Consider the following 25,131-nt stretch of genomic DNA (forward strand, 5'->3'; position numbering starts at 1 on the left):
GTAGCAATCTCTCTGTAGGTGAGTGTGGGAGAGAAACCAAACCGAATTGCTGCAAGCGTTTGGTGATGGAAATTAAAGCTTCATAAGCGCAAGCAAAAAAAAAGAGAGGCATAAATCTGAATATCTCAATGATGAGAAAGAGGGGAAACGTTGAAAGTGGAACTGAAACCGAATAGCTAGACATCTACTGAATCATACGTTGCTCGCGTGTGCTGATGATGGATGCCTTCCAACCGACTGGGATTCAATGTACGATTTTCGATGCTCTTCTGTACCGAACAGGATAATGTAAAAAAAGTAAAACCAAGCAAATTCGATAGAAATACACGAGCCAGTTTTCAGTTAATCGGCTTAACTTTTCGTTGTTATTGTTGCTGCTGCTGATATATCTTGTTTTTGCACCCAAAGCCAAAGCTGGTAAGAAGCAAAGGTGTTAAGGAAGAGCATTACTAATGCATACGAACAGTGCTCTTTTTTCCGATTAGTTGATTGATTTTCAAGAATTTCACATTGCACGATGCCTGGATATGTGTTATGTCGGTGGTGGTGGGTTTTGTTTGGTTGAGTAAAATATTAATTGCTGTAAAATTCCATTCCCCGAGAGTGGCATTGACAGGCAATCTTGAAGAAAATGAAAGTCTTAGCTACGCATGTTTTTGCTGTCATGCGAAGATGCTGTATGCTCCTCCGTTCAGTAAAGTAGAGTGAATTTGTGTGAAAGGCCGGATGCCAAAGGCAAATGAAGTGAATTCCTTAGTAAGCGGGCTCTGACTCTTGCAGGCTAAATGTACGGTATGGCGTGGTTCAGCAAGTAGTGCAGCAAGGTTCATATAATTACTTTATTTAAATCAAATTGTTTTGCATCACATGTGCGGTACCTGTGCGGGAGGCCAATTTCGAAATGGTTAAACCAATAGTAATCATTGAGGGGGTTTTCTTGTATCAATAGCTTCCAGTTATTATGAAGTGTAGGAATGTTTTGTTGATATGATGGAATGCTTTTTCATCAGCTTGTATTACTGTGCGAAATACAGCAACCGGTGGATGATGTTGATGATGATGGGTGGCGAGAAAAGCTTTCATCGGAAGTCACAAATTTGCGGATGGCGTTTCGCAAGATATTTTTCCTGCACCGTCATTAGCGAATTAGGTTTGATTTGTAAGGAGTTGAAGGAGTTGGGCCGTGTTGACTTGTGACTTGTGCCTTGTGTAATACGGTTGACTGATTGGTTCGTTCGCTGACGACGCCCGTGGGACTGTTCATCGTACAGATTGAACCCGACCTCCCTGTATGCCAACGTATCTACCTCCACGGTTTCCGTTACCCACCGTGTGTCTGTGTTTGTGTTGAGAAGCAGGAAACCGTTTCCGAAGAATGGTATGAAAGAGTCTTATAAACAATGCAGCATAATGTAATTATGTTTGATAATGATCACACGATTCTTAACTGTTTCATACTTTATGAATGTGCCGAGCAGAGCCCCTACAAAGCAATGGCGTTGTGACCGTAGTGTGTATAGATCAAATGAAAGGTGGAACGCTGAGAGAGCGAAGAAACAAAAAATCCGGACAATAAAGCAAACATGGCCAAGTAAACTAACTGTGGGTTGTGGCCTTCTAACAATAGGCAACGCTAGGTGGGTGGGAAGAAGGGAGGTAAATCACCGGCACTACTGGGGCAAAGAACAACAGGTTAAGAAAATGAATAACCCATACACCCATACACCCGGAGCATGTTTTCGATTCCGTGGACACTGTACTTCACATCACGCGTGTGATGTCGTGCGTGAGACATATAGGATGGAAAAATCGTGGGTGAAAAGTCACCGACCGACTGTTGGCCGATATATGGCTTGATAACAATAGCAGCAAAGGCAGTAGCAACAGTAGCACCAACATCAAGTTTGATCGTAGTCTTCAGAGTGTGTAGACAATAGAGCATCCTCTGCAAGGTGTCGTGCACCTGAGTTTTGGGACAAGCAGAAAAAGTGGCCTGAGAATGTCTTACAGTGTGGAAATGTAATTGTTTTATTGCAAACAAAGCTGTAGGAGCTGTGGGAGATCCAGTCCACATGATCGGATGTGCTGAGAAGTAAGCAGTGCCTTAGCACAGACTTGGGAAGGCGACAACAAGTGGAACAAGTCGATGAGAATGTAGTTGCAAAGCTTTTCACAAGTTTCGCTGTTAATACCGCTAGGTTAATTTAATGTTCAGTATTGATGTACTAATCGTTTAGTCAGTTAACAGTTTGAGTCAGCACAATAATCAATATGATGGCAATTTGTCGAACGTTTTATTCAGACACCGTTTTTCTCATTTGTTTGACCTACAACTAGAGGAGAAATTCATCAAACCAAGCGTAAGTTACCTTAATGTAAATATTTTTCAAATGGACCATTTATTGAAGCGACAATATTTACCTTTCACAACTGTTTGCCTCTCTGTGTGAAGGTTTTGCATTATGACGACGTTCCCTTCTTGCAGGTGAACATTTGATACGAAACGGTGCACTGCGATCTTATGCGAAGATTCCGAAACATGCGAAACATGCAAGATATATATCCTTTTGAGCAGGGCCCGAAATCCAAACAATCCGGCTGATGATCAATATTTAGCGTGTTGCTTAAAATGTTTACCGTCTGTAGCTGTTTTTGGTCGTTGTTGCCTTCTGTTCCCATTCGCATGCTAATGTAATGTTTGTTTTTCTATTCTACAGTTTTACTGCTGATCGGTTTGGCGATGGCTAACAAAACGATGGACACGCGGGAAGGTGAAGATGTCATACTGAAGTGCCGCTTCAACGAGCACTATTCCGACCGGGAGTACTCCTACTATTGGGCCCAACAGTCACCGAACAAGTACGATAATGTTGCGATCAAGGGGGATACCTTCAACCCTAACTACAAGTGAGTATTGCACAATGTTACGCGTAAATATCGACGAGCATGTTAAAAATCGTAATCGTTTGTTGCTATTTCAAGGATTGACTACCGACCCAACCAAGGAATATACGATTTGCAAATCTTTAACGTATCGTATGCCCGCGACAATGGACGGTTTGAGTGTCGCATTAAGCAGATCGGTAGCGATAATGCGATCTATGAGGATTACTACAACCTGACAGTTCTAACGCCACCCCAGCCACCGCTGATTTTCCCCGGAAGCGAAACAACAGCCACGGAGGATAAAAAACAGGAACTCACGTGTAGCAGTGTGGGTGGTTCACCCGATCCAACTATTTCGTAAGTATTCGAACAAGAAACCAATCTAGCTGCGTGCGTCACTAATGATGATAACACAATGGTTGCTTTCCTTCCCAAATTGTCGATCCGCGAACGATTTGTAGCTGGTATCGCGAAGGAAGTACAACACCTCTGGCAGCCAATCTGATCTACGGTGGATCGCGTGACATGCAGACGACCAGCACACTGACCATTATCCCACGCCGAGAAGATGATGGCGCAAAGTTTACGTGCGTCGTGTGGAACCGGGCTATGCCGGAGAGTCAGCGACTGGAAACGGTTACGACTCTGTCGGTGAACTGTAAGTACAAGGCCAGAGTTCCCTACAGTTTAATATTAAATGTATTTTTCCCAATCGTTTCGTTTGTTGCGCTCTGTTCGCCTTCCTGCAATTAAACCTAAATATTGCACACACCAGCATCCGTGATCAGTGAAGATGATCGACGAGCTACGTTTGGGACATCTAATCGAACACTTCCAGGAAGTGGGACATTAGTCAGTCACACATTCACTCGTTTGCTTCATTTCGTCTCAATCGTGCATGAGACACGAGATGATTCAACTACACCTTCAGATACGGACACAGCCTCAGACAAGTATGGATTGTGTACCTTTGCTTTGTGGGGAAAATCCCTCGATCTCGTAACGGGTGCGTACGCAAATCAGCATCTCATCATACATCAGTGAATCTGGTTGACCTCATTTTTTGTCGTAGCTGAGTTGATTCATTCTTCATCCAACGCCTAGCTAGTTGTCCATGACAAAATTCCGTTTTCGTTTGGATAGGTATCAAAAATGGAAGAATAGGGTTATGTTAAAAAACGCGTGCAGCCCATCATTCTTCATCTTTGCTGGAAGTGCGACACGTAAAATATTAATCAGACAAATTCGCGTGCCACTGTGCACGTGTGCTTTGGCATAGTCAAGGCTCTTTCCGGCTGAGTGGCAAACTTTCCTTTTTTTGTTTTGTTTTATTCCGCTTCCTTCGGTTCAATTCCGTGTGCCGTTTGATGGTCCGTTGGATTCTGCTTTCTTTTTTTTGTCTCCGCTCACCTCACCCATTTCGGGCTGTTTCTTTTCGACCTTCAACATCCAGGCATTGCTTTACGCTATGGCAGCTATCTTCAGCCATAAGATCCATTGGACTGTGTTCCAGGAAATGATTTGAATATGGCGCCCAGAGTTATTCACAGCTCTCTGCCAATCCTCCCCTCAAGCAATGGCAACACTGACAAGGATGATGCGATTTTGGGCGAATAAGAAACTTCAAGGTGGAAGATAATCGAAGTACAAACTGTTGCATCTTTCGGGGAAGAATCCAGTCGGTAGGATTTATGTTAGAAGGGCAGCACAACTGCGTACGCTGTTAAAGGTTCCGTTGTTTGATTATTATTTTGATTTGTTTCTGTTAAAGCCATCGCCAGATTTTCTGTTTTTCGTGGGTAGTGAGATATTATTCGTTGGTTTTGCAAGATTTTCAATGCATTTTTTATGTGTTCCGGTGCGAAATGCGTACAACAACGAAGGCAACGTTGTCATATTCTGCTAGAAGTGAACTTGTTGTCAGTTGTCAGTACCACTGGTTTGGAAGTGATTGGTACGAATGAACACATTTGCTTTGCCGGTACGATTTTACTCAGTTGGTGGATAAACTGTGACACTATAGAGTTATTTTTTATTTGCAGTTGTAAGTACTAAGATATTTTTCTACTTTTTAATAGAAAAAATATACAAAGAAAATCTGCTTTCGGACGATGTTATATACCACGATGACATGAGGAATACAATACATACACTAAGCGCCTCCATGTGACTGCATTCTTGATCACGCTCTATAGTCCTCTGACTTATTTACTACAAATAACAGTCAAGTAGTGGTACAAGAAAGAGAGGGAAAGTAGGGATATAATTTCAAGTAAAAACTGTTGCTACAGTTTCATTAACATTGCACTTCTTCATGGTTTTTACTATATTTCCTGGTTTTCGGTCAACTTTTTCTGATTATTTTGGGATGGACCATTTAGAGTGAGATAATTCTTGGGCCGGTTTCTGTCATTTGTGTCATTTGCAAATCAGCGGGAAGTTTGTGGTAGTACTACGCTGGGGGAGGTGTGCGTTGTATCAATGCTTCTCTTTTGGTTGTTTTGTCCCCGAGGCGTACGGTTAGGTTCTTCTCGACCGGACAACCAGGCTCACTGACCGCTCTTAATAACCGAATCAAATCGTGAGGGAGAAAAAAAAGTTAATGGGCATCATTAGCGCCATAGCGCTCTGTGTGCTCCACAGTGGGAGGCAGAACCTTTAGAAAGTCGTTGATAAGTAAGGTTTCGGTCGGCGAGGGTGAGGATGGTGTGGATGGTTTGGCATTGCAAGAACAACGACGAACGCCGGTGCCCTGTCGTAGCTGCTGCCGGTGTTGGTGGCAGTGAAATTTTGTTTTCCGTTAATTAGCCTCCAAGTTCTTCATTTGCACCCGCCGTGGGTCGTGGGTTCAGGAGCACACCGAACGGGGAGTGGTCTGTTGTTGTTTTACTTGCCATTCTGCTGTATGTTTTCTCTTATTTCTGTTTTTTTGGGGTTTTTTTCTCCAATGTAGCTTGGCCGCTCATTTACTGTGCTTTGTTTTTCCGTGAGCACTTCTAGCGGAACGTTCTTGGTGTTTCGTAGCGAAAATTGAAATTACGATTTGTGCGTTGTTTGGATTTGCTCAAGGACTGGTGAAATTGGACTTTGGACTCGAAGGAAAAGAGCCTACAGAGGTAACACCGAAGAGCACAGATGTTTTCTTTGGCGCGTAATGCAACATCGAGCCGAGTAGAAACTGTCCTGCAGTACGTTTCGTGCTTGTTTTATGCTTGCGTTCTTTTTTAACTGTTCTCGCTTTTGTCCGCTCTTGGAAGGGTATGCTAATTATTTTTCATCTGATTTAATGCTTGTTTGTGGTACGGCCTGGTTACGGTGGGCAATTGTGAAATCTGATTTTATCGCCATCTTCGTCGTTATTCGTATCGAAGTGGGTAGAAATGTCAAACCCTTATCATGGGGTCGTTCAGACATTTTTTTTTTTGGATATGATTACACTTTAGGTGATCACCAAGGAAGATTGTTTTGGTTTGATTAATTAGAGTCAATGGATGAAATTTGACATTTTTACTTTAAAGCACAAGTATACACCTACATTAAAGTGAATAGCATGTTTTACTTTGTTGGCTTCTCTTTAAACTTATCTTCTCTGGCTATAAGAATTGGCTAAAGCATGATTTAAAAGCGATTACTATATCGAAAAGCTTCTCCGGGACGTACGTGTATTGCCTTAGCCACAACAAAACATAAACTATTTTGGCTCCGTTCAAACAAATGGTTAGTATTAAAGTGAAACTTGGGCACTATCACCAAGCTGTTGCCAGTGCTGCTGACAGGAACGTAAATAGTTTTGTAGTTTACAGAATGGTACAATATATTAAAAAGTTGCTATTGGTAGCCGAGTCTCATTCCTCATACGGGATGCGGATTCCACTTTACTCGTGCACGGGTTTAGAAGCAAAAGGCGCATTCATGGCCTTCGAAGAGGAGACTCGCTTCCGACGAATGTTTAATGTATTTAAATAAATTACCCAGCCATGAATGCCGGAATTTTCGTAATTTAGAAAGTTTGCCAATTTTGTACGTAGCCGTTGTCGTCGTTGTCTTGGCCGTAGTTGTTGGTTACCATCGGGATGCATCCGTATCAGCTGCTGATTGCAAACGTTTATAGAACAGCGCAACAAGATCGTTTTGCAACGGCTACGAGTACATCTTCAAGTTTCCTTCCTACTTTCAGCCGAACTCATTGATAAGAAATGCCAAAGAAAGTCAAGGATGGACAAAAGTCGTATGATGTCGCGAAAGCTTCCGCAACGTCAGTCAGAAAGCATAACAGTAAAACGATCCATGTCGGATGAGAAGCAGTTGTGCGTTTCCTCTGTACACTTGAATGTTTCATCTTGAGCAAGAAGTTCAATACGTGAAAATTTGCCGCCAACTCTAAGTAGACTGAAGCGATTATTAGAAGTTTGCTTCATACTAAAACGTGCAGAAGTGAGAGGTGGACTTCCAGGTGGACATGGGATGCTTTGCTATAGTGGATAAACTATAGAGACGAAGCTGAACTGCTATACTATAGCGCACGTAATCAAGTTGCTCGTTATTGTTCCAATCGTAATAACTTTTGAAGTATCGTAACTCTGCCGACTGGATTTCTCTCCTCCCAGTTAAAAACTTGGTCCATCACCCAGCTGTACAATAGTGATAAATGGGATTCATTTTTTCACTTTCATCCAACACACATTGTAGGAGTGGTGTCGGTAGAGTTTTCTTTTTGGATTCCGCACATCGCTAGCAATATATACGCACGCTTTGGTTGGACAATTAGTGCTCGTAAAATTGATTAGTTAAGCTTGCTTAATTAGGGCTACTCTCATTCCTTTCCCTGTCAACATTGTGCGATATAAACGAAAAGGTTTTGTTTTGTTTTTTTTTTTTTTTTATAGCGAGTAGATTAGTGGACAACATTCGTATGAGGCAATCCCACTTAGTTACCATCACGCGAAGCAACGTTACTATCTTAAGGTTTGCTCGTGATGAAACGAAATCAGTGATAAGAATGCCGGAATGTGGAAGCAGCATTACGCCAGTTGGCCAGTTGGCCAACTTCCAACAGTTGGTTAAAAATGGAGTCAAAAGATTAGGAAGCAGTGTGGCCCGGTTGCCCTGGTCATATCTCGAGTCCTAATTGTAGATTGTAGTTTCTAACCGACGACAGTTGGTTGCAAGAAAGAGGAAAATCCGTGCATGGGCAAAGTTAACCGTTACGGTTTAGGAAACGATTCCAAAATACGTTTCACGGGTTGATAACCTTCCGCACTAGGAGCGTTAGGAAAAATTGCCGCGTGTTGATTGACGGAATGCCCTTCGGTAGCTGGGCTATGCTCTGAATGCCCTGAAGATGAAAAATCATTCCATTGGAATTTGGCAGCTGCCAGTGACGGGTTTGTTTCTCTTTCCCTCGATATGGTGATCTCATACATACTGTTTCGCTTTCGCTGCCGGTACCGGTTGCGTTTGAGGATTTGTTGCTGCGTGTAGACGAGGGCGTGCGAGAGATTAATGAATTGTGGAGGGTTTTCAGCAGTATACGAACGAAGTAATGTAGAGCACGCGGAGAGGTTCTTTTCAGGGTCTTAAACGTTACGCACCATGGGTTTAGTTGTTCGTGTAGCATTTCCGTGAGTCATTTAATCTCCGTTTGGAAGCAGCGATCCGCAGGGTTCTTTAAAGCTCGGGTTGGCAAGATCTTACACAGTTTCTCGAGCACTACATTACTTACTCTCTAAGTGTCATCATCAGCACGGCATGGAGCTAAAATAATCACCATCAGTCGATGAAATTATGTCCTCCGGAAGCTGGAATGAAGAATTTGTAAATGGATTTTACATTAACGACCCAGGATGCTGGGGAGCAACAAGGGACAACAAGATTGACAACGTTCTTCATTGTAAGGTGGATGGAACAAATGGGCTGAAAAAGCGTTATATTGTAATATTTGGTTGGTAGTGTCTCGTGAATGACAACAAGAATTTGAACTGAGCGATTCTTGCTCGTTGGATTTTCCTTTCCGTTGCCGTAATTTTGAAGGGGGCAATTTGCTGTCATTACGAATGAAAAATGATGCTTTAAATGATCGTACAAGGTGTCTCACTCAAGACATCACCAACGGTAACCGGTGCGTGTTTCTTCTGGCTCGAATTTTGTTTGGCGGTCGTTTCGCGTATAACAGCTCTGAATGCTTGGTGTTTTGTTCCTTGGAAACTAATCTAATGGAAGATCGGATTCGTAGACTCTTTGGAGGCTATTATTGTACATGCGGCAACGACGACCATTTTAAAGCAACTGGGACAGTCGTGTCCCAATGGAACTATTGGCAATAAACATTAACAAAGCGTTAATTTATGTACAATTTTCGTGGCATTTTAAGGATAAAGTAATGGTAGCACAAACTTTAACGTATAGACGAAGAAAAATTGGGAACACTTTATTAGACAATTAAAAACAATAATGCGATAAATTAAGTGTACATCGCAAATTGTGGCATGATGTGCTGGCGTTATAAAAATACTGACTTCATTTTATCTGGACTGCAGTTGAAAAGGTTGACTTTGTCATCCGTTCAACGTTTTTTTTCCAACACACTGAGTGACTTATGGAGACACATTTAACGTGTGATAAGTCAGTGATAAAAGGTGACATTTTCTACGATCCGTTGTTATGTAAGTTAGTGCTGGACATTTTTTTTGCTTTGAACAAGATTTATTCCCTGTTGGACCCTGTTGGTCATCAGCAAAACATTTACTATCGTGATAAAGGAAGCGAGGTGATGTCTGGTGAGCGTTGCGTCAGAGTCGTAAAATATGTTGCTCATTTAATTTACCTTTACCGGTGGCGCGAACAGACACAGTGTGGGTGTCCTGATCGGTGAAGGAATCCTAATGTGGGACAAGGAAGAAAGTGCAAAACGTTGAAGACGATAGGGGTGGGTAGTGTTTCCTGGCCTTCGGGAACCGGCACAGGACAGTGTTGTTCGTACGCCGAAGTATCTTAAGGATCATGTTTCCTGCGACGGATGCATGAACCGACGATACAAGATTGGTGCGGGGTTAGAAAAATAGTTTGAAGACAGTGAAAAATTTGCCCGCATTGGCATAAATTATGCTGGCCGTGTTTGCCACGGGTGTTCTTGATAGTTACAGTTTGGGGCCTGTGTGATAGAATTGCTTGCTTTCGACTGCCTTTTCCGCCAGCAATGGCAATTAATTCTGTATCAAAGCGCCTGAAGGATGGCCAGCTGTGTATGTGTGCTTTTTTGCGTTAGATGTTGCGTTGAAATGGAACCTACAGTTTGATGTTATGATTCCGCTTGGAAGGCGGTTGAAAAAGAACTAGACCACATAAAAGCTCTAATAGCGGTGAAATCAGAACCCGATCCGATTCGCTGCACCATCCAACCGGGTACTACACATTAGCGTCACAGCGTTCGCGGAAAACGATCAAACGAATAGACTTGTTCTGGTTCCACGGGTTGTTGGAGAAGAAACCTACCTCACTGCTATCGTCAGGTTACTTGCATGAAGCTAAATTAATTGTCCTAAACTCAACCGAAGAGAAATGCTAACAGTAACGGCGTTACAACCGGTCTTTCCTCCGATGGTAAAGATAAAGATAATTTATTGAATTTCGTTGCCCATTTTGTTGCGAGGTTGAAAATCGTCAGGTGAAAAACTAGTCGTAGGTACGAGTTAGTGCGGAGCTCTAATTTATGTATATCTTGCCTCGTACTCAGACTTGCAGCTAGTGCATTGCAACGTGAGGCAATTGCAGAACTAGCCACATTGATACTGTTCCGTATATTGCAAGAAAGTCTGCCGGTTTTTGTGTTGCAAAAGCAGCAGAATGTTGGTGATACGATGCAAGTGGTGCATTTCTTTTTATTTGCGCTTTTGCTTTGGGCGCAATTCTTCGACCAGCAACTTCACTTTTAGCAGGTGGCTTAACGAACAAATCTTGATCTGGGATTTTTTTTATTCGCTTATAACTTCAGTTGCCACGTTACATCCTATCCGCTTCATGCTGTGGAGACTTAAGAATGCGTACATTTTAGGTTCTTTCTTACCGTTTGCAGTTTCAGTTGTTGAACGAGACCACCCCAGCAGTTTGGTCCGATTGTGTTGGTTAGTCTGTTTGTCCAATTCAGTCTATAAATAAACCGCGAGAGGTATGCAGAATTTGTGGATGAAGAATAACAAGCTAACCCAACGCAAGTAGTACATGTCCAAGACTAGGTTTATCGTTACGAACACATCAAGGCGCGGGCAGTTTGAGATTTGTTCGTTTTGATAATGCAATCGTTTGAGGTTTTCCATTTCTAGTCCTTAGAGCTAGATAAGGTGTTACGAAATGTGTATCATCTTGCAGAAAAAATTGAGTTTTTCTTTTAATCGCAACACTTAAAAAGACTGATGAGTTGAGTTGTAATGGTCCTCTTGATCCTTCATAACCTCGGGGTGTCTGTTCTTTTAGGATTTCCTTGAATTAATTTTCTTTAGTAGAGACAGTGTTCGGGCATGCACAAAAAGATTGCCCTGTGTGATACCATAAGCAAATTAATGATTTTTATTTAATTTTATCTACCTCCACCATTATTATAAAAAAATCGAACCAACTCTTGCGTCGTACAGTACTCTGAACATGAACATTGTTAGTTTAAAGTGGCAAATTTCTACCAAGTTCCAAAGACGCGGGTGACAGCAATCTTACCGAAAGGACCTTTTCTGTTTTTGGGGCACACAATAAAATGTTTACCTCGTTAGTGGTTCGATGGAAATTTATTGGTCAACATTCCAGGACCGCTGGACAACACACACTAGCCGTGTGACTTGTTCTGGTGTGATTGTGGTTGCCGATGGTTCGTAGTGGTTTTTTTTTGTTTGCTCCAGAAAAGTTCTTTTGTAGGCGGTAGTGTTTTGTTTCTTCCCGGTCAGTTCCGTAGTATGCTGGGCCGGAAGTTTGAACCACGGTTGGGGTTTGAATTGGCGGATCTTCCGCGCTGTTGTGCGACCGTTTGCTTTCCGTCCATTTACGTTGACCCGTTTCAACGTCTGTTCAGTGTGTCTGTGTGTGTAGGGGAGAAAAGCGATACCAATCTATAAGGGTAGAAGTAAGGAACGAAAAGAACTGATAGCAGTAGTAAGAAAGAAGGATCCGTTCGTTTTTTCTGGATCACTTTAGTTTGGAGGAAGTAAAAATGAATGGCCTGTTCAAGATTTTTGACAACCGTTCCAAACGTTATAGTGCTTGTACAATCGGAAGTGAAGAGGGATTGAAACACGGGTATGGAAAGGATGGAAGATAGTGATGGTGACAGCACACCGGGGAAAGACTCCGAGAAGAAAAATTGATGGCCTGGATCCTCCCGAGGGGCTCGAGAAGGAAAAATGCCATTTTTTTCCATCCTGCCCCCCCCCATGCCTGATGGTGGTTAGTCGTCGTGGCAAGTTTCTGCGAAACAACTGGTGAAATAAAAGTACGTTTCGTATCTTTGTTGTTTTTCTTTTTCACCCGGGTCGCTCCAATATGCTCCCGGCTCCTTATCCCTTGGTCGATGGACAAGGAACCGTTGTCGCTGCAATTGCTGTAGGGAAATTCCTGTTCTTCCTCGTTAGTTTTAAACATTTTTTTCTCGTCCCTCTTATGCAGACCGTTGAGGCAAATTTAAGAAAGTGGAAAAAATGAAGCACACACACACACACACACACACACACACACACACATACACACACACAGACAGAGAGAATGCGCGGACATGCAATGGCATACGGATGCTTACAGGAAAGAGAGTACCAGTACCTAGAGTAAACTAAGACCCTGCGAGTTGTTGTACTGGTGGGTTCGCTTGATGTGGTGTGGAGGAAAGTTTTTATCCGCGAGTTTTTATCGTGCACATTTGCGGTTTGCAGGAAGAATGCAGTACGTACCGTGCCCGTAACCGGTAGAGAAACTTGAGATGCGATTCGGTGTTTGGGGGTTGGTGAGTTTCGGAAAAGCAAGAAAAACACTCGGTGCTGCCACTTTTCCCGCCCCCGGGGGCCAGGACAGCAAAGAATCTTTGGGGTAGTTTTTTTTTGTTCATGCTCAAATCTATCGCGCAATCTTGCATCCTTGTACTGTAGAGCTCGTGCCCAACTTGTTTTTGTCCCAACTTGTGCCTTGTGGCGCGCCTCATCGAATGGCGCAGATGTGGCTAAACGCCGTGAATCCTTAGTGTTTTCATCGTTCGCGATGAAGAAAGTTATTTTTGCAGAAGTTATAAAATTCATGCTAACCGTCCAAGCATAATACACTCCGTTTTATTCGTTCTGCCGCACGCCGGAAGTAAGGCGAGGAAGTGTCGATGGCGATGCGCGGATGCACTGAAACACGGTGCATGGGAAGATGCTAAGGTGCGAAAAGTTCCGTCCTTGTTGAAGCTTTCCCCGTCTGCGAAAGTAGTATTGACTTTAGTTGAAGGCTTATTTTGAGTTCGATCGAAAAGCAATTCTTTTCAAAAGCATAGTTCCGAGATAATGCGGCAAAAATGTAACGAATGTGTTGAAATTGATCTAAAAACTTTTCTTTCTTCGGTTAAAAAGCTTCACAACGCTTTACTATGTTCGGGAGTGTGAATGTTGTTCGAGAACTTTGATGATTTTATTATCCTTATATTTAAGTAGTTTTGAACTCAAGTTTTACTACGCTGTATGTATTGAATGAAACAAAGCAAAACCAGAAATCCCGTAGATGTACCATCCAGATTCGTTTGGATCATATTTACCTTTATTAATTTCACATGTTTCCATAATTGTTGACTGCTGTCGTTCGTAAGTGTTGCCATTTCATTAAGCAGTTTAACGACCGAACTCGATTGTCTCTGGGGACGGATGAGATGGAAATGGTCGTTATCGGTTAACAATGAATGGAGCATAAAAACATGATGGGAGCATGTGTTATTTTCCAATTGATGTCCGACGATGACATCGTTGCATTATGGCACTCCTCCTGGCTGTTCTGTTCGTGGTGCATACCGAACATGAAGCTTGACCAGCAATCGTATCGACACGAGCATTATGTTTTTTTGTCCCTTCGATGTGAAATAAGGAAAATAGAGAAACAATGAGTCAACGAAAACCGTGGCCAATACTCCGGGCATTGGTAAAAACCGGTGGAAAGTGCAACATCATTACGATGGCAGGTGCAGCAGTGCGGCTTGTGTGGAGTAGTGTCGTTACGCATTCATCTGTCCATTTACTGGCAGGGGATTGCTGCCGAAAGGGATTGCTGTTGTCCCATTAGTGAAATGGAAAAGTTAAATGTAATGTTGTTTTTTTTCACTCCTGCTGTCGAAACAATACACATTAAACCTTGCACCTCGCGGAGGGGACAAATATGTCCTTTGAAATAATAGCACGGTACTCTGACAGCTGAACTTGACCGTGTCCACTGTCCAATCGATAAATGCTGTGAGAGCGAGTTCAGCTTTTTATAAGCGATCGCTTATCATCCGTTCAGCCAATTGGCCGGTTGCTGTATGATTATTCAGTGTCGAATGCATTATGAAATATTCAGCATCAATTTGATGCCCGACACGAATATCAAACACTTGTATTTTAAATGATGATGTTCTTCAACAGAAAAAGGGATAAAAATTGGGATATTTAGAACAGAACAAAGAAAATAATAATGGACGGTTCTAGGTAGCTAGAAATGTCGAAGGGGTTTTTTTTTATTATTGAAAATGTAATCCAAATGTAGAAGACTGCAACTTGATCTCTATTTTTTGGTTCTCCCGTGCTTTTCTTCTCTCTACTCCAACCAACACGCCGCCAAACACGCTATGCCAAAGAAGAATGTCTGGTGCTCAGCATCGCATTATGAGATACGTTTCATTTACCTAAGAACCCCTTCTTTTCAATTTAATGAGGAAATCCGATCTTCATTGATTTCAATTAATTATACAGGGATAGATTATTCGAAATTACGATTGTGTTCTTGAGTGGAGCCGATCGAAACCTATGGAAAGGTGAGGATATGTTCCAGTATCCGGCACCTTGGAAACTTGCCGTTGCCTACGATGGAGTGAAATGGAACGGATAGGAAACAATCCCCCCTGACCCTGTTTTCGTTCGAGTGCTATCATCAGCATGAATTTTGCTACATTCATAAGATACGACGTCAGCAGCATCACCACCATCGTTAGCTTCTACCTCTGGGTGGTTGTTTTGGTCCGAAAAACGAAAAAGGGTGATTTAAAATTCATGCTGCTGTTAAAGTCAAGAAGATGATGATGACGGTTCGATTGACCGCTGTGCGCCACGTTGGCGACGATGACGACGATGGACCAACGAATTTTTCAGTACTTTGGAAGCTGGTTTCTGTCGCTGCTCCGGTGTACCTTCTTGAATCTTAGGCAATCGCTTTCCTTCTTGCCAGCAAGCAGCAGCAGGTTGTTATTTTGTTCGCTATGGTGATGCTTTTTTGCTTATTATTTTCCATGTTTGTTTCGAACTTGAAAAACCTGTCCCGGGATCGTCCGACGGTGCACACTCTCTCGCGGCAGATGTTCATTATCATTTTGGAAACCGTAGTCATCTCCCCGACCACCGGACCCGGTCACAACGCAAACTTTATTCGTACCGTGCGACGAAAAGGGACGAAAGCAAACGATCGCAGACAAAATACACACATACACAGGGAAAAAAAAAATACGTTACGAAAAGTAACACGCGGACAAAGCTGCCTGCAGCTTGCTGCCGTCAGCGAACCAAGGCTACAGGTGTGTCAGATTCGTTCGTATTCCCCCTTTTTGGTTGTGTAGTTTGTGTGGCCCAAGGTGCGGACGGTTCCATCTTGTTTGTCAGTCACAGTGCGGAGAGTGTGGACTGTTGTATTTTCTTTCATTCTATCGCCTTCTCTAGCGGTTGATAAAGTACCGTAGAGCTCTGCCGCACCTTCCTCAATCTGATGTACAATCCTTTTCTGCGTTGCCATGTAGAAGACAGATTTGTCCTTTAAAAAAGTATCTGCCTCTGCCCGGTTTGCAACATGCCCGGTGTCTGTCGTGTCATGAAACGATTGGATGCTTATGACAGTTGGAAAGAAAATAAACACTCCATGGCATCATCTGTGCAGTTTATAATGATGGTAAAAGATGAAGTAAATGATAATATTCAACACCATTATCGATAGCGCTGTTGCTGTATGATCGTAGCTTTGGATAAATGTTTCTCTGCTAGTGCTACCAAGAAAAAATGGTTAGTTTAGATTAGATTTCCTGATCAAGTTTCGGGAAAGTATCGTGTTTAAGCTTTTGTGTGTTTTTTTTGGTACGGAAAAAAATTAGCCACCGGTTGAAGCTGGAAACTAACTGGCAAATGAGCTGCTATAAAATTTCAGCTGTGTCCTTTTTCCATCTACCAAATAAGGTCCGGAATTAAGTAACAATCTTTAATAACCATCTGGGATGGATGGAAATGTTTGCTTTGCTATACACGGTTGACACTCTTGTTTGCTGTTCTTGTGTGTTCTCTGCTGAGGTTTTTTTTGTCGCGTGTTGTTGTGAAGAAGTAAAAAAATGAGAAACATAAAACCAAAACCTTGCCAATAGTCGAATTTGAAAATTGATCGTAAAGGTATAAAACATGTGGAAACAGTTTCATCTTCAGATTTGGGACATTTTGAGAAAAAGTCTTTTTTGTTATTGCCACCCAAGAAGTAGTATTTCTGATCGCCGAATGCCACATGATGTAAAGCAATGTATTTAGTTTCGATTGAACGAATATGATCGTTTTGTTAACTCCTCTAGCTTATCGGCCAGCTGTTGTTATTAGCTTTACATTTTTTGACGTAAACTATACTCTCAACATTAATAAAAAAAATTGTACCTTTTTACAGATTATCCACGCGTGGAAATTGGACCAGAAAATCCGCTGAGTGTAGAGCGCGATCAGACAGCAAAGCTGGAGTGTAATATCGATGCCAAACCGAAAGCCGAACAGGTGAAGTGGACCCGCAATGGACGTTTCATTTCGTCGCACCCAACACACACAATCCATCGTGTGTCACTACAGGATGCCGGCCGTTACACCTGCTCGGCTGATAACGGGTTGGGTAAGATTGGCGAACAGGAAATCACACTGAACGTCCTCTACCCACCGATTGTGCAAATCGAATCCAAGGCCAAGACGGCAGAGGAGAAGGAAACGGTTCACATTAAGTGCAACGTTACGGCTAACCCACCGCCAGTTACCATCGAGTGGCTGAAGGAAGGTGATATTGATTTCCGGCGGAATGGGGATACGCTTGTGCTGCGAGACGTACGGGCGGAAGATGCCGGTACGTACATTTGTCGAGGTATTAATATGATGAAGCCGTACGGTGGTAAGACGCTGGAGCGTGAAGGTAACGCCTCGGTAGCGTTGCTGGTGCGACACCGCCCCGGGCAGGCTGTAATTACGCCGGAAAAACCGGTCGTACACGTTGGCAATAGTGTCAGCTTGATGTGCAAAGCCGATCCTCCGGGCTATCCGGATCCACAGTACCGTTGGTACCGGGATGTGGGCGGTGAGATCTCCACCACGGTGATCGCCCAAGGTGCACAATATCTGATACCGAAGGCGGGACTTTCGAGCGAAGGAAAATATCACTGTCATGCAAGCAACGAACTCGGCAATGGTGGAATGGCAAGCGCAACGCTTGAAATTCATCAGCCACCACAATTTTTGGCCAAACTGCAATCAAACATGATCAAACGCGCTGGAGAGCTTGATTTTTTCGTAACCTGTAGCGCGAAAGGAAAACCGGAACCATCGATCACCTGGCTGAAGGACGATGTGGAAATCACTCCGGAACTGCATCGGTATGAGGTGAAGACGAACGTGGACAAGGGACCTAACGGTATGGTGACGGTACAGAGCATGCTCAAGTTTACCGGAAAAGCGCGTCCGAATGGAAATGATCTGATCTCTACCGATCGTGGTCAGTACACATGTTTGTACGAAAACGCAGTAAATAACGCAAACTCAACGATGCATCTGAAGATCGAACACGAGCCGATCGTACTGCATCAGTACAACAAGGTGGCAAACGATATCAAGGAAACAGCGGAGGTGTTGTGCAAAGTCCAGTCTTACCCGAAACCAGAGTTCCTGTGGCACTTTGGGACGACATTGTTGAATACGGGTGGGCATTACGAAATCATCACTAACTCGGACGGTAATGACGTGTACACCAGTATTCTGAAGATCAGCAACGTGCGCCACCAGGATTATGGTGACTATCATTGCCGAGTGTCCAATTCGTTGAATCACATTCAGGTGCCGATTCGATTGCAACCGAAGGGTCCGCCAGAGAAACCGAACAAACTGAAGGCGGTTGAACTTGGCTCGAACTATGTGATTCTTTCGTGGAATCCAGGATTTGATGGAGGTCTTGCCAGCACCAAGTATTTTGTATTTTACCGAAAAATAGTGATCCCGAACGAGAGTCTTATGACGGAGGAGTGTGCTGCTGTGGCGGCTAGCGGTGCTGAGTGGATGGAGTTTGACTGTCAGCGTGAAGTTCCTTGCACCATCAGCCCACTGGACCATCATCAGAGTTATGTGTTTAAGGTAAAGGCACTAAACACGAAGGGCGTTTCGGAGCATTCGAATGAAATCACGGCGACGACTAAGGTGGAAAAGATTCCCATTCCACTGCTAGCCAATTTCGATCCGGAAACGAAAATACTGGGTTTAAACATCGGTGCAACCTGTCTGTCGATGGTGGCGATCGTTGAATCGGTCATGTACGGCGATACACCGATGGCAGCGTGGCACATTATCGAGAAAGTAGATTTGCAGGTGAACGGACACGATCCGACGTACCGCGAGCATGAAATTAAGCACTTTGTAGCGAATCGTCGCAACAATGGCCGTTCGCTGGGCAACACACTGGATGACATTCCTATCCCGATCGAGGACGAGCTGAATCCAAGGGTACGCGTGAAGCTGTGTCTTAAAATCAATCATGAGTACTGCGGAGAATACCTAGAGGCTGATAGTGAGTATCGTAAATGGACGATTAGGTGCAGATTGTTCGAATAAGTAATGAAACGTTCTCTTCATTTTTCAGTTGGACAATCTCTCATACAGGAGGCCTCTTTTGTAGAGCTACCGACATTGATAGCGATAGTGGTGTCGTGTGTCGTTGCTGGTCTATTCGCCGTGCTGGTGATTATGTTCTGTCGCTGCAAGCGGAATCAAATGAAAGAATCGGTAAAGTCAAAGGAGTATGATATCGATTCGATCCATCCTTCGATTGTGGCTCAACAAAACCAGGCCCCGCCACCATACTATTCCGCCAGTAGCTTAGAAAACAAAGCCCTCGAGCATTCGATGGATTTGGCCATGGATCAAAATACGGCCTTGTATGCAAGCCAGCAGCCAACGTACGGTTACCACCAACAGAATGCAATGATTCCGCAAGTACCGCAAAATGATTGTAAGTTTCCGAAAGTATGCTCCCGTTGTACGCAGCTGTATGATGGGTTTGCATTTACTTGGGTTACGTTTTGAAATTGGTATCTAACCGAAAATGTTTGTTTTGTATCATTTTATTACCTTCCCATGAATCAGGGTCAAACATGGGCTACGTAGAGAACTCGTACTCCAACTCCAACAACGGGGGAAGTGTCAACTCGCAGGACTCTATCTGGCAGTTAAAAATGTCAGCCGCAGCTTCAAACTCGGCCAACATGATCCCGCAGCACAACTACATGGAGCAGCAGATGCAACAAAACTATGGATATGACCCAATGACCCACGGGGGATACGGTGCCGTTGACGATTACGCTCCCTACCCACATCTGATGACTACTGCCAGTCAGCACGGTGGTGATGACTATCACCACAACATGCGCAACAGCCAGAATCCATCGCGTCAGGACTACTGCAGCGATCCGTACGCGTCCGTTCACAAGCCCAAGAAACGCATGGATCAGCATATGGGTGAGTGGCTGTAACCGAATGATGGTGCTTCGCTCACCATCATATTCTATCCGCTAGGCTAGTTTTGTTGGTGATGCTTGTTCCGATTTTAATCCGATTTTCTCTCCTCAAACAACCGCGTATCGTGTAGACTTTGTCGCTGAATCGCCGTACCACGATGTGAGTGGGCTGCCGGATCCGTATATGGAGCAGGAGGAAGCAAAGTCTCCCGTGCAGAATCAGCATCTCTCGATGAGCTACGATGATGCGCTAGCCATGGAAAGCGGTTACTCGACACCAAACTCCCGCAATCGTCGTGTCATTCACGAGATTGTGGTGTAGGCAACTTAGGCGCGTTAGCCCAATCTGCCTTCGGTGCATCGAAACAACGAGTCTAGAACAACGACAACGAATCGACATGATGGAAAAAAAGCTACAACCAGACGGAATCGAACGAATCAAAACCACGGGACACAGCCATCTCCGCGAAAGCATACGTAAAACGGACGACAATAGCAAAGAAGCTAAAAATGATGCAATGCTAGATGCGCTGGTCACACCGTAGTTCAAATTAATTTACCTTCTCTTCTAAATTATTTGTTTTAATCAAAACATTCAAATTGTTGCACAACGACCATCGACGGATACAGGAACGGATTGTAACACTGTGTCATAACTGCAAGGAGTGAAATATGTTGATCTCAAAATATAGCTCCTTGGTGTATTGGTATGTACATTAATTCACGCTGTTTTAGTAAAATTAAATCATAAATATCATAAATCCCCCAAATAATAACGTTTTTCCATTTTCTTCCCTTTTCCTATTTTCAGACGAGAAAAGTTTCCGTAGGATGATGCTGTTGCAACTTAAAACTGTGATTGTATATATAGATAACTGTAATACGTCGAGCGAGATAGTGCTATGACAAAAAGCATATAATTGTCGGTAAGCACAATTCGAACGAATGTGCATTTGTTTCTAGATAGTGTAGTATATGCAACAATCGAATTTCGTATTTCGGAATTGATCCTCGAAACAGAATCTTAATCGGCTAACGTAATGCTCCTCTTTAAACAAGTGGCGAGCTGTATACGTACAGCGGCATTAGAAATTAAGCAAAACTTATTACAGTAAGCGCTTGGATTAAGTTATCACGAAACATGACCACTCTGTAATGAATGGCGCCTATGCAGCAGCCGCGTCACTGAATCGGAGGTTAAGAACCGAATGTGCCATTAGCTTATAGTAGGTATTCCTGCCAATAGTTCTTTTCCAGCAAGCCCGATTCGCCGTGACGTTGTGTCAGCAGTGGACCTCCCCAAAAACAAACGGCTGCACAATTAGCTAGGAAGAGCCGCAACAATTTGCTACTCCTCGTGCGTCGTGCGTTGGTTTCGTGAGGCTCGAAAAATGGGATTGACCCTACAAGGGAGTTCGAGTGACTTCATCATCTCAACACGGAACTATATATCTTTTAGTGTGTCCGTCTGGCGGTGCCATTGTTAGATCGTTTCGTGCCAAGTCTTCCTTCTAGAGTAGCAGTGCAAGAAGCAAATGATGCATTCCATGTGGTGTTTTAAAGAAACGTACTAATGCCAACAAAAAAAAAGCTGCACACATACAATAATGGAGGAAACACTACGCCATACCGACGTGGTGTGGTGCAAACCTTGGTTGATGGTAGAGCAGCGAAGGTTTTGGGAATATGGTGTTTAAAGTATAATTAATCGAGGGCCGAGTTGTGCCGTGCCTTGGCCGTCCATTTTACTTCTTTCGGTGACACATTGGACAAAGCTTTCGTTTGAACGACTTCTTTTTTTGGTTTGTTCCGGCCTAAAAGTTGTGGTTTACAATGCTTAACGTGAAACACAAATGGACAATGAGCACTGAAGCAACAGAACAGTAAAATAATAATCGGACCGGCCATGCTCCTCAACAGTGTACATAGTAGTATGCGTGCAAAAAGATACGAAAAGTGCACATTGTTTAAGCACAAAGAAGTTAAAAGTCCTGATTCGGTTGTTTAAGAACAAGCGAAAGAAAAAAAAAACAGCAATCGTACGTAAGCAGAAATTATGTATTAAAATATGTATGCGCTAGGAAGTTGTTCGGAAGTGTGTTTATTATTGTAAAGAAACTGCAACAACCTGCTAGCGAGCGGATTTAATAAGCATCAGATCGTTTTTATTTACCCCTGGCAGTCCCCGCCGGCAGCAGTGGTTAAAACGTGAGGATAAATCACACCGTCAACTTAAACGTAAACAAAAAGTAGTTAGACAACACAGGGAAAGCTGCATCAAAATGGATGAAGTTTCTTAATTTACGCTAGCCTTTCTTCGAATGAAACGCTCTAACGGAGCTTTCAGCGATCGCCAGCTCATATAACAGAAGAAGGAGAGAGTATCCTTTTGCTTAGCATAGTGAGATGGTCGCATTTGCTTGAGGCAGATGATAACGGATGAAGAAAAAGAGACTGAATTTATCGGCAAAAGCATAAGCTGAGAAGCAGAAAACATTATAGTACATTGCAAAAACGTTTAAAGCAAAACACACAAAAAACTGCTTTCCGTAAGTGACAAAGCACGTGCTCTAGTGTACAGCTTATTGCATGATGAGAACGAGTAGGACACAACAGTTTTACCGACTACCAACGTCTTGCGATTAGGATAAAAAATCGCATTCGAAGCAGTGATTGACGATAAATATGCTTTTCCGCTTTTCCACACTTTTCTTTTTTTTATCCGCGGCAACAGTTTGGCGTTTACAAGTTTGACTGTCGTGTTGAAGCGCTACGACATTAGTGTTAAGTGATGAGGAAATTTGTTTTCGTGTTACAAACAGCAACGACACTTGCGAACAATGCGCACAAGATGAGAGCAGGAGGAGGAAAATGAAAGTCCACTCCTGGCTCTCGACCGGGACCGCCCCCGTGTTGTTAGTGGCAGCTAAAAGACGAGACGAGATATAAAGCAATAGAGTGAAAGAGTGTGAGCAGTTAAGGATTTTTCTCTTTTGGCCATCGTAAGTGTCCGGTTTGCTTTGGTCCGGGCCTTCCTTCATCCTTTTTTGTCGATACTCTATGGCAAATAATAATCGATAGCGTATTTTGCATGCTTGTTCCGTCCACCGAGAGTTTCAAAATTGTTGTAAATATTGACTGAGAAATTGTAGAAGTATTTACACGATTGAGGGACTTTTCTAAAGTAACGTGTAATTTTTTTTACGTGTAAGCCCGAGAAGCAATTCTTCGTAGTTTTGTTACAGGTTAGCTAGCGTGTAAGCTTCTTTCATGACGAAAAATAAATATTTTATTTTATATTTTAACCAGGTCGCAACACAGCAAATATAGCAACCGAGAGGTGAATATCACATTAAATTGGGCGCTTACGTGTTCGGTGTGCCTTTAAGGTATGGAATTAGTTGGCTCTAGGTTAGTTAATAAATTTTCCATGATTTAAGAGCTGCTCGGTGCTTGATGATTTTATTCATCTGTTTCAACGGCAGTCGTTTAATCATGCCTAATGTAGGCACGAACTCTAAATGATAGGACACGGATCGTATCACCACTCGGAGCAAAAACACACACAAAATCGCACAGATCGTCCTTTATTGCTTACCTTGCCTGGTGTGTTTGGTAATGTTTGTTAGTCTGGGAAATCAAATTGCTTCGCTTATTGAAATTTATGGCCGAATGGAAGAGATTTCAAATAAAATGAAAATCTGTTTCGGAAGTAATTTCAATGCCTAATTCCTGTGTCTTTTGGGTGTCTCGCCGGTTTCCCGTTGCTCTGCCACCGCGGAAAAGCCCTGGTATTAAAACGGTTTTTCAATCCATTAGCATCGAATGGGTGGACGCTAAGTCAAGTGTCCTGAAAAAAGAGGCTATTTGAACCGACTTTGAGCGTAAATCGCAATCGATTTTAAACCAGGCGGGGCTGCCTGGTACTGCCTTCCCGCGTGCCGTTGAGCATTTATCTACTTCTATAAATTTAATTAATAATTCAAATTAGACTCACGCTGCGAGAGCAACGTGCTTCCAGTTTGGGCAAATTGCCTATCATCCAATACTGTACCGATCAAACACAAGCAGAAATGGTGAAGGATTTTTGTATCGCTCCAGCGAGAAACAGTCTCACAGTCCTGTGGAAATGAGGGCCATGGGTAGGAAAACGGTCCTGGGGTGCGATACTAGAGCGCAAGTGAGCCACGAGTGTCGTTTCCGTATGGTTGCACGTCGGTGCGCGTTCCAATCTGCGTGTCTAGGTCCGGTTACCGCTCGCTTTACATGAGAGGGAGGAGAAGGACGATTGAAAAATATTTGCATTCCAACGATCTTAAACTTTCGGTACGTCATTTTCCGGAAGGGAATTTTCCTGTTTTCCGGTGCGCTACAAACATCCGGGGTAAGGAATCATCCCGATAGCCGTTTGTATTAGAAGGCGCTGCTAGTGTTACTGCAAGACGACGGTACGTGTGTTAGCCGTTGGCAAAATGTAAAAATAAATTTTGTTAATTTATTCTCGGTAAGAGCAAAAAGATGAAATCGTTGGGTGAAATCCCCCTATTGTAAATCCAGACTAGAGTTTGAAAGAAAAATTTAACAGACGATTCCCCTGCACAGGCGACTGTTTTCGATTTCGGTGGTCATGGTTAGTCGATTTTAGCCTGTCGGAGGGGTAGTTGAGTAGCCTGCGGTCATGTTACGACAGTGGACGATTGTTGGGCGAAGGGAAGAAAAATAGTATGATAGGATAGACGCGTAATATAACATGCCATTTTATAGAAATTTGGTTAATTGTTGTAGAATTTGAAACGCTCTATTTTCAAAGGTTTTGGACGAGTGATGACGCTATTTCGTTAGGTATTTTTTACATTAATTTTTGTTATTTCCATAGTTGTGTTTGTTTAGCACTAAATTTAACTGTCTAAAAACTATGGTTCAATTGTAGAACATTGTCCTGCTAATGTCCTGTTGTATGTGGCAAGATATTTTTTTTGCTTGGTTTGAACGGCCAGGCCATATTAAGAATGTGACATGATTTATTTATATCGGAATAGTTCGGATTTCAATAATACAAATGTATAGTGAGTTCATTGTACAACTCATAGAACTCACCATTGTAGTGGCTCCTCCATCGTCCATCCTGGCAAGAACAGGTCCAAAAACCTTCCGAGCACCTTCCTCTCGAAAAAGGGTTGCGTCAGTTATGGGCAGAGTCCATGGCCTGATCTTTGACCCTAGATAGGTGAAGTTTTACACGATTTCTGGTGGTGCCATGATCAATTTGGTTTTTTGCC

The 25,131-nt window shown here is 43.1% G+C and overlaps 1 protein-coding gene across 2 annotated transcripts in view; it reads left to right on the forward strand.

Annotated features, from left to right (window-relative positions):
* LOC125766632 (hemicentin-1-like) overlaps positions 1-23,157 on the forward strand; it is a 67,480-nt gene extending 44,323 nt beyond the window's left edge. For both annotated transcript variants that reach the window (XM_049432837.1, XM_049432836.1), the window contains 8 exons: positions 2,718-2,907; positions 2,983-3,243; positions 3,348-3,544; positions 16,762-18,906; positions 18,979-19,347; positions 19,482-19,853; positions 19,984-20,559; positions 20,664-23,157. In XM_049432837.1, the coding sequence (XP_049288794.1) occupies positions 2,718-2,907; positions 2,983-3,243; positions 3,348-3,544; positions 16,762-18,906; positions 18,979-19,347; positions 19,482-19,853; positions 19,984-20,174 (3,725 nt within the window). In that variant the 3' untranslated portion in view covers positions 20,175-20,559; positions 20,664-23,157. The remainder of the gene's footprint in view (positions 1-2,717; positions 2,908-2,982; positions 3,244-3,347; positions 3,545-16,761; positions 18,907-18,978; positions 19,348-19,481; positions 19,854-19,983; positions 20,560-20,663) is intronic.
* The last annotated feature ends 1,974 nt before the right edge of the window (positions 23,158-25,131 follow it).

The sequence above is a fragment of the Anopheles funestus genome, chromosome 2RL (genome assembly GCF_943734845.2).
Source record: "Anopheles funestus chromosome 2RL, idAnoFuneDA-416_04, whole genome shotgun sequence".
Classification (NCBI taxonomy): domain Eukaryota; kingdom Metazoa; phylum Arthropoda; class Insecta; order Diptera; family Culicidae; genus Anopheles; species Anopheles funestus.